Source organism: Salvelinus namaycush, chromosome 26 (assembly GCF_016432855.1).
Source record: "Salvelinus namaycush isolate Seneca chromosome 26, SaNama_1.0, whole genome shotgun sequence".
NCBI lineage: Eukaryota > Metazoa > Chordata > Actinopteri > Salmoniformes > Salmonidae > Salvelinus > Salvelinus namaycush.
This window is the reverse complement of record NC_052332.1, coordinates 27,427,217-27,442,950: the sequence shown is the minus strand read 5'-3', so window position 1 is coordinate 27,442,950 and position 15,734 is coordinate 27,427,217. Positions and strand designations below refer to the sequence as shown.

At 45.8% G+C, this 15,734-nt stretch overlaps 1 protein-coding gene across 2 annotated transcripts in view; it reads right to left on the bottom strand.

Moving 5' to 3' along the window:
* Positions 1–15,734, bottom strand: part of LOC120021583 (neuroligin-2-like) — a 59,878-nt gene that overhangs the window by 31,441 nt on the left and 12,703 nt on the right. Inside the window, exons 2-3 of one of the 2 annotated variants that reach the window (XM_038965382.1) lie at positions 12,001–12,054; positions 4,951–5,100 (exon numbers count right to left, since the gene is read on the bottom strand). In XM_038965382.1, coding sequence (XP_038821310.1) covers positions 4,951–5,100; positions 12,001–12,054 — 204 coding nt within the window. The remainder of the gene's footprint in view (positions 1–4,950; positions 5,101–12,000; positions 12,055–15,734) is intronic. The other variant, XM_038965383.1, reaches the window with a different exon arrangement.

Below are 15,734 nucleotides of genomic sequence, written 5' to 3'. Positions count from 1 at the left end.
GAGGACGGTAGGGGGAAGGGAAGAAGGCAGCAGCATTGTGCTGGAGCAGCCAGGAGGATGATAGGGGGAAGGGAAGAAGGCAGCAGCATTGTGCTGGAGCAGCCAAGAGGACGGTAGGGGGAAGGGAAGAAGGCAGCAGCATTGTGCTGGAGCAGCCAAGAGGATGATAGGGGGAAGGGAAGAAGGCAGCAGCATTGTGCTGGAGCAGCCAGGAGGACGGTAGGGGGAAGGGAAGAAGGCAGCAGCATTGTGCTGGAGCAGCCAGGAGGACGGTAGGGGGAAGGGAAGAAGGCAGCAGCATTGTGCTGGAGCAGCCAAGAGGACGGTAGGGGGAAGGGAAGCAGGCAGCAGCATTGTGCTGGAGCAGCCAGGAGGACGGTAGGGGGAAGGGAAGCAGGCAGCAGCATTGTGCTGGAGCAGCCAGGAGGACGGTAGGGGGAAGGGAAGCAGGCAGCAGCATTGTGCTGGAGCAGCCAAGAGGATGATAGGGGGAAGGGAAGAAGGCAGCAGCATTGTGCTGGAGCAGCCAGGAGGACGATAGGGGGAAGGGAAGCAGGCAGCAGCATTGTGCTGGAGCAGCCAGGAGGACGGTAGGGGGAAGGGAAGCAGGCAGCAGCATTGTGCTGGAGCAGCCAGGAGGACGGTAGGGGGAAGGGAAGCAGGCAGCAGCATTGTGCTGGAGCAGCCAAGAGGATGATAGGGGGAAGGGAAGAAGGCAGCAGCATTGTGCTGGAGCAGCCAAGAGGACGGTAGGGGGAAGGGAAGCAGGCAGCAGCATTGTGCTGGAGCAGCCAGGAGGACGGTAGGGGGAAGGGAAGAAGGCAGCAGCATTGTGCTGGAGCAGCCAAGAGGATGGTAGGGGGAAGGGAAGCAGGCAGCAGCATTGGGCTGGAGCAGCCAAGAGGACGGTAGGGGGAAGGTAAGCAGGCAGCAGCATTGTGCTGGAGCAGCCAGGAGGACGGTAGGAGGAAGGGAAGAAGGCAGCAGCATTGTGCTGGAGCAGCCAAGAGGACGGTAGGGGGAAGGGAAGCAGGCAGCAGCATTGGGCTGGAGCAGCCAGGAGGACGGTAGGGGGAAGGGAAGCAGGCAGCAGCATTGTGCTGGAGCAGCCAGGAGGACGGTAGGGGGAAGGGAAGCAGGCAGCAGCATTGTGCTGGAGCAGCCAAGAGGATGATAGGGGGAAGGGAAGAAGGCAGCAGCATTGTGCTGGAGCAGCCAGGAGGACGATAGGGGGAAGGGAAGCAGGCAGCAGCATTGTGCTGGAGCAGCCAGGAGGACGGTAGGGGGAAGGGAAGCAGGCAGCAGCATTGTGCTGGAGCAGCCAGGAGGACGGTAGGGGGAAGGGAAGCAGGCAGCAGCATTGTGCTGGAGCAGCCAAGAGGATGATAGGGGGAAGGGAAGAAGGCAGCAGCATTGTGCTGGAGCAGCCAGGAGGACGGTAGGGGGAAGGGAAGAAGGCAGCCGCATTGTGCTGGAGCAGCCAGGAGGACGATAGGGGGAAGGGAAGCAGGCAGCAGCATTGTGCTGGAGCAGCCAGGAGAACGGTAGGGGGAAGGTAAGCAGGCAGCAGCATTGGGCTGGAGCAGCCAAGAGGACGGTAGGGGGAAGGTAAGCAGGCAGCAGCATTGGGCTGGAGCAGCCAGGAGGACGGTAGGGGGAAGGTGAGCAGGCAGCAGCATTGTGCTGGAGCAGCCAGGAGGACGGTAGGGGGAAGGTAAGCAGGCAGCAGCATTGGGCTGGAGCAGCCAGGAGGACGGTAGGGGGAAGGTGAGCAGGCAGCAGCATTGTGCTGGAGCAGCCAGGAGGACGGTAGGGGGAAGGTAAGCAGGCAGCAGCATTGGGCTGGAGCAGCCAGGAGGACGGTAGGGGGAAGGTAAGCAGGCAGCAGCATTGGGCTGGAGCAGCCAGGAGGACGGTAGGGGGAAGGTGAGCAGGCAGCAGCATTGTGCTGGAGCAGCCAGGAGGACGGTAGGGGGAAGGTGGGAGGCAGCAGCATTGGGCTGGATCTCTATGTACTAGTATACACACTCCTATCTTCACCATGCTAAACACTCCTGGACTGCACATGGCAGACATTTGGGATTCTTCTCAAACAGACATCAGACATCTTTTCCCCTTTCACAAAGCACAAACATATCATGAATTAATCTAACATCCACAAAAACATTTCATTTGTTTGAAACCCTTATGAAATTGTAAGAGAGTATAGAGAGATACTGTAAGTGTGTGTATGTGTGTGTGTGTGTGTGTGTGTGTGTGTGTGTGTGTGTGTGTGTGTGTGTGTGTGTGTGTGTGTGTGTGTGTGTGTGTGTGTATGTGTGTGTGCGCTGTGGCCATATTGCATTAACACATTTTGATTGAATGAATTCTTTGCTTCGCTGCAGATTTAAAAAGCACTTCTGATGGGTTATTTTTAGACTGTTCTCATCTCCCCTTCTGTTTCTCCTTCTCTCTCTGTTTCTCCTTCTCTCTCTAACGCTGTCTCTCTCTGTTTCTCCTTCTCTCTCTAACGCTGTCTCTCTCTGTTTCTCCTTCTCTCTCTAACGCTGTCTCTCTCTGTTTCTCCTTCTCTCTCTAACGCTGTCTCTCTCTGTTTCTCCTTCTCTAACGTGGTCTCTCTGTTTCTCCTTCTCTCTCTAACGCAGTCTCTCTCTGTTTCTCCTTCTCTCTCTAACGCGGTCTCTCTCTGTTTCTCCTTCTCTCTCTAACGCTGTCTCTCTGTTTCTCCTTCTCTCTCTAACGCTGTCTCTCTCTGTTTCTCCTTCTCTAACGCGGTCTCTCTGTTTCTCCTTCTCTCTCTAACGCAGTCTCTCTCTGTTTCTCCTTCTCTCTCTAACGCAGTCTCTCTCTGTTTCTCCTTCTCTAACGCGGTCTCTCTCTGTTTCTCCTTCTCTCTCTAACGCAGTCTCTCTCTGTTTCTCCTTCTCTAACGCGGTCTCTCTCTGTTTCTCCTTCTCTCTTTAACGCTGTCTCTCTCTGTTTCTCCTTCTCTCTCTAACGCTGTCTCTCTGTTTCTCCTTCTCTCTCTAACGCTGTCTCTCTGTTTCTCCTTCTCTCTCTAACGCTGTCTCTCTCTGTTTCTCCCTCCCTCATCTGTCTCTATCCCCCTTCTCTCTCGCTCCCTCCCTCCCTCTATATCCCCCTATCTCTCTCTTAAAGAGAGGCTGAAATCAGGTTGGCATATGTCAGTGTGCATGTGCATAAGTATGATATGATACTAAAGATTATGTGCTAAACATATTGTTGAAATGTCGAACAGTTGTCTTTCTCTTTTTAGGCCAAAATGTTTTGTCCAATGAGAGAGGTGGTGAGGGTGGATGGCACAATTTCTACTGTTACTTATTCAAATATGCACACGTACACATACACACAAAATGCACACACACACTAATACATGTATGCATAAATGCACGCACACACACAAGCACGTACACACACACACACACACACACAAACTCCCTAACAAACACACACACACACACACACACACACACACACACACACACACACACACACACACACACACACACACACACACACACACACACACACACACACACACACACACACACACACACACAATCCCTTCAGTACAGTAGAGTAACCCAGTTGAAGCAGAACAGAGGGAGAGAGAGAGAGAGGTTAGTCTACTCGCCCACGTACCAAAATGTTCAACCATGTTAGAGGAATCGAGGACACTGCATCATCCCTCTGCATCGCTCAGCAAGATCGCTCTTTACCTCTGTGTCAGTGTGTGTGTGTGTGTGTGGTACACTACACAAGGGTAAATTACACACATACCTACATAATACATATACAGACGCACACACATGCAGTACATACACAACTACTACACAAATGTATGTAAATATGTAAATCACACAGGAAAAGACTACTATTTGGCTTAAGAATGATGTGAACACGCACACCATTGAGGAGCATTTGGATCAGTCCATTACAGCGGCATGCAGCGTCAAGGATTAAATAGTGCGTTAAGAAAACTGGAGTTCACACAGAGGATTGTTCTCACGCTCCACTCAATAATGTTTCCAGTTAGTCAGACAGATGTAGAAAAGCATAATAGCACATGAAACATGACCACAAAACAGACAGGCCCAAATTTAGCAGGTCAGGACAGGACTGCTGCCAGGTGCACCTTAAACTCTCAAACCTCTCAACTGGCTGGCCCGGTCTGTCAATGACTGTCTGGGTCACATTTCACTCGGTTTACACTAGTGGGAAAGCTTGAACTGTATCATAAAGTACTCCAATTTCTCTCTTGAAGAATACTCTGATGTGTTGAGACAGGCTTGATACAGTAAACAAGATCCCATTACCCAACCTGGCAACCACAATGGATACTGTGGTGTACTGTATACAAACAAACACCTGTTGAAACAAGCAGGTAGTCAGCCCCTCAGAACAGCTGACTAAACTCCTGTCCACTGGCTCAGTCTGTATACAGGGGCAGACCACACAATGCTCAGGTCATGGTTCTCCTGTTCAGGTCATGTGGTCAGGACAAAGTCCAGGACCTAGCTGTAGACTACAGATGTAGGATCAGGATTGGATCACTCTTTTGTTGCTGAAAATGTTCCTGCATGGCAGGAAATGCAGACTTGTAGTGTTTTCAAGGTTTAAAAAAGCCTTCCAAAGTTTGGAATTAACATTTTAAAATGTAAGACTTGATTTGCCTTAACAAAAAATATATCAACCCCTGCTGGATTATTTTCCTGCTGTAGGAGACTGGCTCAAATTAAGATCCTACATCAGTACAAGAATGACCCAGATCTTTTCCTGGTCAGTTTACATGATCAGGAAAAATTCCTTGCTCTATATAATTGCAAGGCATCTAATTCAGGTGAGATAAACCATAGACTAAGAGTTCTGAGGACTGACGGTGCAAACAGGAAGTGATGTCATAGTATGCCGACAGACATACATACTCACCAAGCACGCCCAGACGGTAGTTCATAGTGACCACAATGACGTTGCCGTAGGCTGCGAGGACGCTGGCGTCGAACATGTTTCCCGCCCCCTCCATGTAGGAGCCGCCATGAATGAACAACATCACCGGCTTCTTCCGACGGTCACGGATATCTGTGGCGAAGAGAGGTACACACACACACACACACACACACACACACACACACACACACACACACACACACACACACACACACACACACACACACACACACACACACACACACACAAGATGAGAGGATGAGAGAAAGAGACAGAAGTAGAACAACTTTAGATTCTGAGGAACAGATGACACAACTTTTTGTGTATTTACAAAAAAACACCCACAGAAATGTCCACAGAACATCATTCACTCAAATCATATATCCATCTCTGCATATGTGTCATTCAATCTCCCTTTTCTACTGTGGCCTCTCATCTTCAACTAAACTACATGACCAAAAGTATATGGACACCTCTCATTCCAAAATCACAGGCATTATTTTTTTTAACCTTTATTTAACTAGGCAAGTCAGTTAAGAACAAATTCTTATTTTCAATGGGTTAACACTGTTTTTTACCTTGTCAGCTCGGGGATTCGATTTTGCAACCTTTTGGTTATTAGTCCAACACTCTAACCACTAGGCTACCTGCCGCCCCTAGCGGAGGTGGTCCCCCCTTTGCTGCTATAACAGCCTCCAATTTTCTAGGAAAGCTTTCCACTAGATGTCGGAACATTGTTGAAGGGACTTGCTTCCATTCAGCAACAAAAGCATTAGTGAGGTCGGGCACGGAGGTTGGGCGATTACGCAGGTGACGTCCCAATTAATCTCAAAGGTGTTCGATGGGGTTGAGGTCAGGGCTCTGTGCAGGCCAGTCAAGTTCTTCCACACCGATCTCGACAAACAATTTCTGTATGGACCTCGCTTTGTGCACGGGGCATTGTAATGCTGAAACAGTAAAGGACCTTCCCCAAACTGTTGCCACAATGTTGGAAGCACAGAATCATCTAGGATGTCATTGTATTCTGTAGCATTAAGATTTCACTTCAGTGGAACTAAGGGGCCTAGCCTGAATCATGAAAAACAGCCCCAGAACATTATTCCTTCTCCACCAAACATTTAAATTTACATTATGCCTTGGGACAGGTAGCGTTCTCCTGGCATCCACCAAACCCAGATTAGTCTGTCAGACTGCCAGATGGTGATGCGTGATTCATCACTCCAGAGAACACGTTTCCACTGCTCCAGAGTGCAATGGTGGCGAGCTTTACACCACTCCAGCCAACGCTTGGCATTATGCATGGTGATCTTAGGCTTGTGTGCGGCTGCTCGGCCATGGAAACCCATTTCATGAAGCTCCCGACGAACAGTTCTTGTGCTGACGTTGCTTCAAGAGGCAGTTTGGAACTTGGTACTGAGTGTTGCAACCGAGGACAGACGTTTCCACTTCACAATAACAGCATTTACAGTTGACCAGGGCACCTCTAGCAGGGCAGAAATTGAATGAACTGACTTGTTGGAAAGGTGGCATCCTATGACGGTGCCGTGTTGAAAGTCAGTGTGCTCTTCAGTAAGGCCATTCTACTGCCAAGGTTTGTCTATCGAGATTGCATGACTGTGTGCTTGATTTTATACACCTGTCAGCAACGGGTGTGGCTGAAATAGCCGAATCCACTAATTTGAAGGGGTGTCCACATACCTTTGTATATGCAGTGCATATCCTCAAAGTCTGAAACGTAAGCTTCTTCTCCTCATTCCTGACCTTCATACTGAACTGAGAGGACATTATAAGTGAAAGCTATAGTGTTGGAACCTATCCAGTGGTTAGTCATATTAGATGTTAGAACATGGTGGTAGTGTTGTTGTGGCAGTCTATGTATGTTTCTGTCCCCTCTTGTAGTGCTGTGCTACAAGTCTCCCTGGGCCCCCTCTCTCTGTGGAATTATGGCACAGTCTGTAACTCTCACTCTCCCCTCTGGCGAGTTATGGTACAGTCTGCCACTGTCTCTCCTACTGTCCTCTCTGTAGTATGCTGGTACGGTCTGGGTTTCACAGGGTCCCCCCTCTCTGTGCTGTGGTATGGTCTGTGTGTCTTTGTAGGGCAGAGCTGCCAGTGCTGCCCAGTTAGCCTAGCGTCTGCCCTGTGGATAATTCATATGAGAGCCAGACCAAGAGGAAACATAAATAACAGCACAGCATCTGTTTAGCCTGATGAGCTTCTGGAGTGGGAGATGGGAAAAGAGACAGGGAGATGGAGATAGAGAGAGAGATGGAAAAATATACAGAGGGAGAGAGATGAGTATATAAATAATGTAGAGAACGATGGGAAAAGAGAGAGAGAGAGAGAGAGAGAGAGAGAGAGAGAGAGAGAGAGAGAGAGAGAGAGAGAGAGAGAGAGAGAGAGAGAGAAAGAGAAAGAGAGAGAGAGAGAGAGAGAGAGAGAGAGAGAGAGAGAGAGAGAGAGAGAGAGAGAGAGAGAGAGAGAAATGTCACAAGAAAATGGTGGGACAGGATGAGATCAAATAAACCGTTACAAAGTTGTACATGGCAAGGTCTCTTCACGGACACAGAGATGCATGTAGGAAACTTCACACACGTGAGCACACGGACACACAGACACAAACACACATAGGCAGCTCCGATGCTGAGTCGCTATGGAAACTGCCTCTTCTCTCTCTAATAGAACCGCACCAGACATTCCATTGCACTGACTCACTCTGAGCCTGTTGCCGTGGTAACACATTCTACTCACGTATTTGCATCACAACCTGAATCTCAGGTTACACATGCACCAGAGTGCATCACACACACACACGCACACCCGCACTTGCATGTGCACACACACACACCACTGCGTCAATACACACACATGCAGTCATCCTTCATAGAACATATTACAGTGCACTCGAGAGACTAAATACATTAAAGCCCTGACACACACACACACACACACATTATTTCCCCATCTCTCTTATGCAACCAAAATCACATATGCGCACAATCATACAGCAATGGAGTGCACACACACACACACACACACGCACACGCACACGCACACGCACACGCACTCCATTCCCTTTCTCTCCAGTGTATTGTGTGTCTCTAGTGATTTCCCAGAGGAGATGTAAACAAGTTCAATTATCCCAGCATTACCAGGCCAGCAGAGCCCTTGGTGTGACGCCTGGCTAATGGATCAGCTCTCCTCTCTGTCACCAGGCAGTCACACACCACAAGCACATGACAAACAACACACACACAGAGACAGACAGCGACAGAGACATTGACAGAAAGGGACGCTCAGCACTGGACTGGAGAGTGTCACTCTTCTCCAGCAGAGCTAGGACATCTAGAGCACCATGTACTTTGTCTCTGAGAGTGTTGCTGTGGACGTCTGAGTGCTCTGTGTGTTTGTGAGCATGTGTTACCTCTAAAGGATGTAGGCCTTTGTGACAATCTATCTCGCTGTTCACCCACATAAAGCATTCAAATACCTCTGTGTGAATGGGAGCTAAGTGAACGTAACGATTTGAGTTTATTATGTGTCCGTGTGTGAGCGTACGAGCCTAGCATGACGACATAATAATGTACATGTTGCAGTATGTGTGTGTCTGTGCACCTGTTCAGGCTGACTAACAGAGGCGGGAGATGGGATGTGTGTTAGAGCCACCTGCAGGACTCTCCAGGTGTACGTTTCTCCTCAGAGAGACATTTCACTATGTGACTGACTCACATTGGGAAGTCCAGGAGGTTAACACTCCATCCAAACATGTCATTAACCTACGTTAGATAACGTTAACTAACCAACGTTACTTACATATCCAGTCACAGGGACAGCATGTAATATGTATATAATATGCATGTAATATGTATGTAATATGAATATGGGTGTTATGGGTCCATCTGATAGGTTGACTGCACCATACATAGTGTGGATATTCTGTAGATCATAGACATTATGTATGCAGCTGTTCATCACTCTGTACAGTACGTGGAACTCATTAATTCTTTATGGAGGTCTTTCTAAGCATCAGCACAAGAGCTAACCTTGTAGCAGGGGTCTGGACTGACCCAGTCAGAAGTCCATCCTCCTCCACATTTAATGGATTGGTTGAACAGTGCAGAAGAGAACCTCCCCGGACAGTTTTTTTCTTCTCGTCAAGACCAGTATGTAGGGGATCTAGTTAGGGGCGTTTATTTTAGGCCTGCTACAGTGCGTTAGGTTAGGTTTGTCATGCCTTCACCTTCCCTGTGTTGTGTGGGTGTGTGGGTGCTGATGCCCCTGTTTGTATGTGATGGAGTGTGTGTTGGTGTAGGATGTGTCTGTGAAAGAAAGTGATATAGAGTGATTTAGTGTCTGTGTACTGTATGTGTGACTTCACACGTGTTAGTACATGATACGAGTGCATATGTTAGTGCATGATAAGAGTACATGATAAGAGTGCACATGTTAGTGCATGATAAGAGTACATGATAAGAGTGCACATGTTAGTGCATGATAAGAGTGCATATGTTAGTGCATGATAAGAGTACATGATAAGAGTGCACATGTTAGTGCATGATAAGAGTGCATATGCTAGTGCATGATATGAGTACACGATAAGAGTGCATATGTTAGTGCATGATAAGAGTACATGATGAGTGCATATGCTAGTGCATGATAAGAGTACATGATAAGAGTGCATATGTTAGTGCATGATAAGTGTGCATATGTTAATGCATGATAAGAGTGCATGATAAGAGGGCATGTGTTAGTGCATGATAAGAGTGCATAATAAGAGTGCATGATAAGAGTTCATGTGTGCATGTGGGAGGGGAGCAGAGATAACTGTCTCACTCAGCCAAAATCAGCCTACATCCCAGGCCTACAGGGCCAAAAGGGCCCTCACTGTCCTGCCTGCTTCAAAACAGGCTCTGAAACACTGGCACACTATTCTCGCTCCTTTCCTTCCTTCCTCTCCTCTCTTCTCTTCGTAACCTGCCACTCTCCCTCTCCCCTTCTCTCTGCCTTTCTTCTGCTGCTGCTCTCTCTCCCCCTCCACCCTTGCTGCTGCTCTCTCCCCCCTCCACCCATGCTGCTCTCCCCCCTCCACCCTTGCTGCTCCCCCCCACCGTTACTGCGCTCCCACCTCCACCATTGCTGCTTTCTCCCCCCTCCACCCTTGCTGCTCTCTCTCCCTCCACCCTTGCTGCATTTCTCTCCCTTCATCTCAGCCCTACTAGTCTCTTGATATTGGACTGCATTCTCTCTCACTTCCTCTCTTCTGTAGCTCTCTCTTTCTCACTATTTTCCCTCCTAGTCTCCCACTCATCCACCCTCTCTTCCTCCCTCTCTCTCACTTTCAAAGCTCTATAAATGTCATTTCATCATGCACTTGTCTTCATCACCACTATTTTTTCCATTTTCTCCCCCTCCTCGCCCTCCCCTGTGCTCTTAGCGCTCCCCTCTCCCTTTCATCTCTCTTCTGTCATTCTGCTCCTCTCCTCCAGATTCCTGTACGCATCCTTCCCTCTCTTTTCACCGTTAAGAAACCGCACAATTGGATTAGCTAGATCTGTCTCTTTTTAAACCATAGCAATTAGAGATGGCAGAATGGGAGAAATGAACACGGATACAGCAAACACACCTTAACACATACAATCAAGCACAAACACATACACACACATCCACTGCCTGAGTGGATGCATACACAAACATATGCACACACACGCACATAAACACAGTCGTAAAAGTCTGATCTTTCAGACCTCTTGATTATATAAAGACAAGGCATCATTCCCCTGGCTAGTTTTAACAACTAGTTACATGGTTTCCTACATGTGTAATGTTTGTGGGATAGCAACCTTCACTGCTTGGAATCGTATCCAAATGCCAGCATCCCCCTACAACCAAACTGTAATGCCTTTACTGTAAAAACCCACCTATTCCCCAACAAAGAACCAAATAAAGAAATGGTCAAGTGGATCAATCAAAAGACCCAATCTACACAATGCAGTTAAAGAACACTTTTTAAACAAAATATAAAGTATTCACCTTTTGGATGGTGCAAGACAGAGGACAGTCAAAACAGCATGACTTTGTAAAAATTGATATGCAAATAAAATGCAGTTTATTGGTTGATTAACCATATACCAAAACAGGAGAAAATGGCTGTGGCAGAGGTGTGTGTGTGTGTGTGTGTGTGTGTGTGTGTGTGTGTGTGTGTGTGTGTGTGTGTGTGTGTGAGAGAGAGAGAGAGAGAGAGAGAGAGAGAGAGAGAGAGAGAGAGAGAGAGAGAGAGAGAGAGAGAGAGAGAGAGAGAGAGAGAGAGAGAGAGAGAGAGAGAGAGAGAGAGAGAGAGAGAGAGAGAGAGAGAGAGAGAGAGAGAGAGAGAGAGAGAGAGAGAGAGAGAGAGAGAGAGAGGAGAGAGAGAGAGAGAGAGAGAGAGAGAGAGAGAGAGAGAGAGAGAGAGAGAGAGAGAGAGAGAGAGAGAGAGAGAGAGAGAGAGAGAGAGAGAGAGAGAGAGAGAGAGAGAGAGAGAGAGAGAGAGAGAGAGAGAGAGGAAGAGAGAGAGAGAGAGAGAGAGAGAGAGAGAGAGAGAGAGGAGAGAGAGAGAGAAATAAAGACAGAGAGAGAGAGAAAGAGAGAGAGAGAGAAATAAAGACAGAGAGAGAGAGAAAGAGAGAGAGAGAGAAATAAAGACAGAGAGAGAGAGAAAGAGAGAGAGAGAGAGAGAGAGAGAAATAAAGACAGAGAGAGAGAGAGAGAGAGAAATAAAGACAGAGAGAGAGAGAGAGAAATAAAGACAGAGAGAGAGAGAGAGAGAAATAAAGACAAATAAAGACAGAGAGAGAGAGAGAGAAACAGAGCAAGAGAGAGCAAAATATATATGTATATTATTATACATATTACATTTTTGTGAGACGATTACAATTACTGAGATAATAATAATAGTGATTACACTTACAGACACCAACATAATGTCAGTTTATTATTCTATCCCCTCCAAAAGTTTGAAAAATACCACAAAAAGGGTTAAACATGCTGCAAAAATACCTTCATCCCTTGGTTTGTTCATTGTAGACTCATCGTGTTTTTTTGTGAGTGGACCTAAGGTTCAGAAAAAAGGGAGGAAAAAGAGAAAAGAGAAAATTGAAAAAGATTTCACTTTGCTGAAAATGAAAAAGAAACCAAGGGAGGAGAAAAATGGCAAACCAGCCTAGCGTTGCACGGTATACCGATTACCACGGTAACATCGCGATACCAAAACATCATGATACTTCTGATACATTTTTTAGAATACCGTAGTACTGTTTCATATACCGACTTTTTCAGCCCTAGTGATCCAAAAAACCTGCTACAAAATGTTTAAATTTAGTTGAATTGAAGCGACAGCCACTAGTCTCTGGTATGCACAGGTCCAATCATATCCACTTCACTTTCATGCTCACATCACGTGTAGCAGCTGTAATCAGCCAGCATAACCCCCTACCAGCCCTCATTCACCTGCTTCTCTCCTTCTGCTCTTCATGAGCATCTATTCCTCAGTCAGTTAAACAATATATCATTTAGCCATGATGGCGACGGGGATGCAGACCCTGATGAGTCTTCTGTTGTTAGAGTTGTACATTTGTTACATTGGAGCAGCACGCAGAGCGAGCAATGATGATACATTGTATCATTACATCACCTGTTATAATCAAGAGCACAGACCAGTCTGAGTTTGAAGTTCACTGTCAAGCAGCCTTTTGAGTGTCAGAGAGGGAAAATGGAGCACCGCTTGGCGACAGGCATGCTTGCAACTTTTACAACAGAGAAAACTGCTTGTCTCGAGCCTAAACAGTAAAGAAATATGACCCATATTATACCTTTTTTTCTTTCGATTGGGATTTGTGCACACTTTAAATAGTTTCACAAACCTTGTCGCGGGCCATTTTAAACTGATCCCACATCACTAATTATTGGTTTGATAAAAAACAATGTTGTTCAGTCATGATACCTACCTAGCTAACAACCTGGTAACTTGACAGTAGGTCAAGGCTAATTTGATTGGCACAGGAAGAAAGGAAAAGGGTTTGCTACTCATGAGATGTGCTTCAAAAGGTAGGATTCATATAGGCCTAATGTAAGCTTAAACTACACTGAACAAAAATATAAATGCAACATGTAAAGTGTTGGTCCAATGTTTCATGAGCTGAAATAAAAGATCCCAGAAATGTTCCATAAGCACAAAAATCTTATTTAGCTGAAATTTTATTCACACATTTTTGCACAATTCCTAGAAGCTGAAAATGTCCCAGTTCTTCCATGGCCTACATACTCACCAGACATGTCACCCATTGAACATGTTTGGGATGCTCTGGATTGACGTGTACAACAGCGTGTTCCAGTTCCCGCCAATATCCAGCAACTTTGCACAGCCGTTGAAGAGGAGTGGAACAACATTCCACAGGTCACAATCAACAGCCTGATCAACTCTATGTGAAGGAGATGTGTCGCGCTGTATGAGGTAAATGGTGGTCACACCAGAAACTGACTGGTTTTCTGATCCACGCCCGTAACTTTTAAGGTATCTGTGACCAACAGATGCATATCTGTATTCCCAGTCATGTGAAATTCATAGACTGGGGCCTAATGATTTAATTTAAATTGAAGGATTTCCTTATATGAACTGTAACTCAGTAAAATATAAAACATTGTTGCGTGTTGCATTTATATTTTTGTTCAGTATATATAAAAAATTGATTTCTTTCTGGTGCTACTTAAATTCTGTTTGGTGCCTAACGCTTTAAACGTTGGGAAAGTGTGTGTCTTTGTGTTTGTAGGAGAGAGAGAGTGGTGTGTGTGTCTGTTAACTGAAGAGTAAAGAAGGTTTCAGGCAGTGTTTCCCCTTATTGACATAATAACATGCAGATCATTGGGCAGTGTTTCCCCTTATTGACATAATGACATGCAGATCATTGGGCAGTGTTTCCCCTTATTGACATAATGACATGCAGATCATTGGGCAGTGTTTCCCCTTATTGACATAATGACATGCAGATCATTGGGCAGTGTTTCCCCTTATTGACATAATAACATGCAGATCATTGGGCAGTGTTTCCCCTTATTGACATAATAACATGCAGATCATTGGGCAGTGTTTTCCTCTTACTGACATAATAACATGCAGATCATTGGGCAGTGTTTCCCCTTATTGACATAATAACATGCAGATCATTGGGCAGTGTTTTCCCCTTACTGACACAATGACATGCAGATCATTATGCAGTGTTTTCCCCTTACTGACACAATGCCATGCAGATCATTATGCAGTGTTTTCCCCTTACTGACACAATGACAAGCAGATCATTATGCAGTGTTTTCCCCTTACTGACACAATGACAAGCAGATCATTATGCAGTGTTTTCCCCTTACTGACATAATAACAAGCAGATCATTATGCAGTGTTTTCCCCTTACTGACATAATAACAAGCAGATCATTATGCAGTGTTTTCCCCTTACTGACACAATGACAAGCAGATCATTATGCAGTGTTTTCCCCTTACTGACACAATAACAAGCAGATCATTATGCAGTGTTTTCCCCTTACTGACACAATAACATGCAGATCATTATGCAGTGTTTTCCCCTTACTGACACAATGACAAGCAGATCATTATGCAGTGTTTTCCCCTTACTGACACAATGACAAGCAGATCATTATGCAGTGTTTTCCCCTTACTGACACAATGACAAGCAGATCATTATGCAGTGTTTTCCCCTTACTGACACAATAACAAGCAGATCATTATGCAGTGTTTTCCCCTTACTGACACAATGACAAGCAGATCATTATGCAGTGTTTTCCCCTTACTGACACAGTAACAAGCAGATCATTATGCAGTGTTTTCCCCTTACTGACACAATGACAAGCAGATCGTTATGCAGTGTTTTCCCCTTACTGACACAATGACAAGCAGATCATTATGCAGTGTTTTCCCCTTACTGACACAATGACAAGCAGATCATTATGCAGTGTTTTCCCCTTACTGACACAATAACAAGCAGATCATTATGCAGTGTTTTCCCCTTACTGACACAATGACAAGCAGATCGTTATGCAGTGTTTTCCCCTTACTGACACAATAACATGCAGATCATTATGCAGTGTTTTCCCCTTACTGACACAATGACAAGCAGATCGTTATGCAGTGTTTTCCCCTTACTGACACAATAACATGCAGATCATTATGCAGTGTTTTCCCCTTACTGACACAATGACAAGCAGATCATTATGCAGTGTTTTCCTTTTACTGACACAATAACAAGCAGATCATTATGCAGTGTTTTCCCCTTACTGACACAATGCCATGCAGATCATTATGCAGTGTTTTCCCCTTACTGACACAATAACATGCAGATCATTATGCAGTGTTTTCCCCTTACTGACACAATGACAAGCAGATCATTATGCAGTGTTTTCCCCTTACTGACACAATGACATGCAGATCATTATGCAGTGTTTTCCCCTTACTGACATAATAACAAGCAGATCATTATGCAGTGTTTTCCCCTTACTGACACAATAACAAGCAGATCATTATGCAGTGTTTTCCCCTTACTGACACAATGACAAGCAGATCATTATGCAGTGTTTTCCCCTTACTGACACAATAACATGCAGATCATTATGCAGTGTTTTCCCCTTACTGACACAATAACAAGCAGATCATTATGCATGTATATTCCTCCAGCCATATCCCAGGTAGGCCTTTGCAAATATGAGCAAATCAGACATAATATGTAG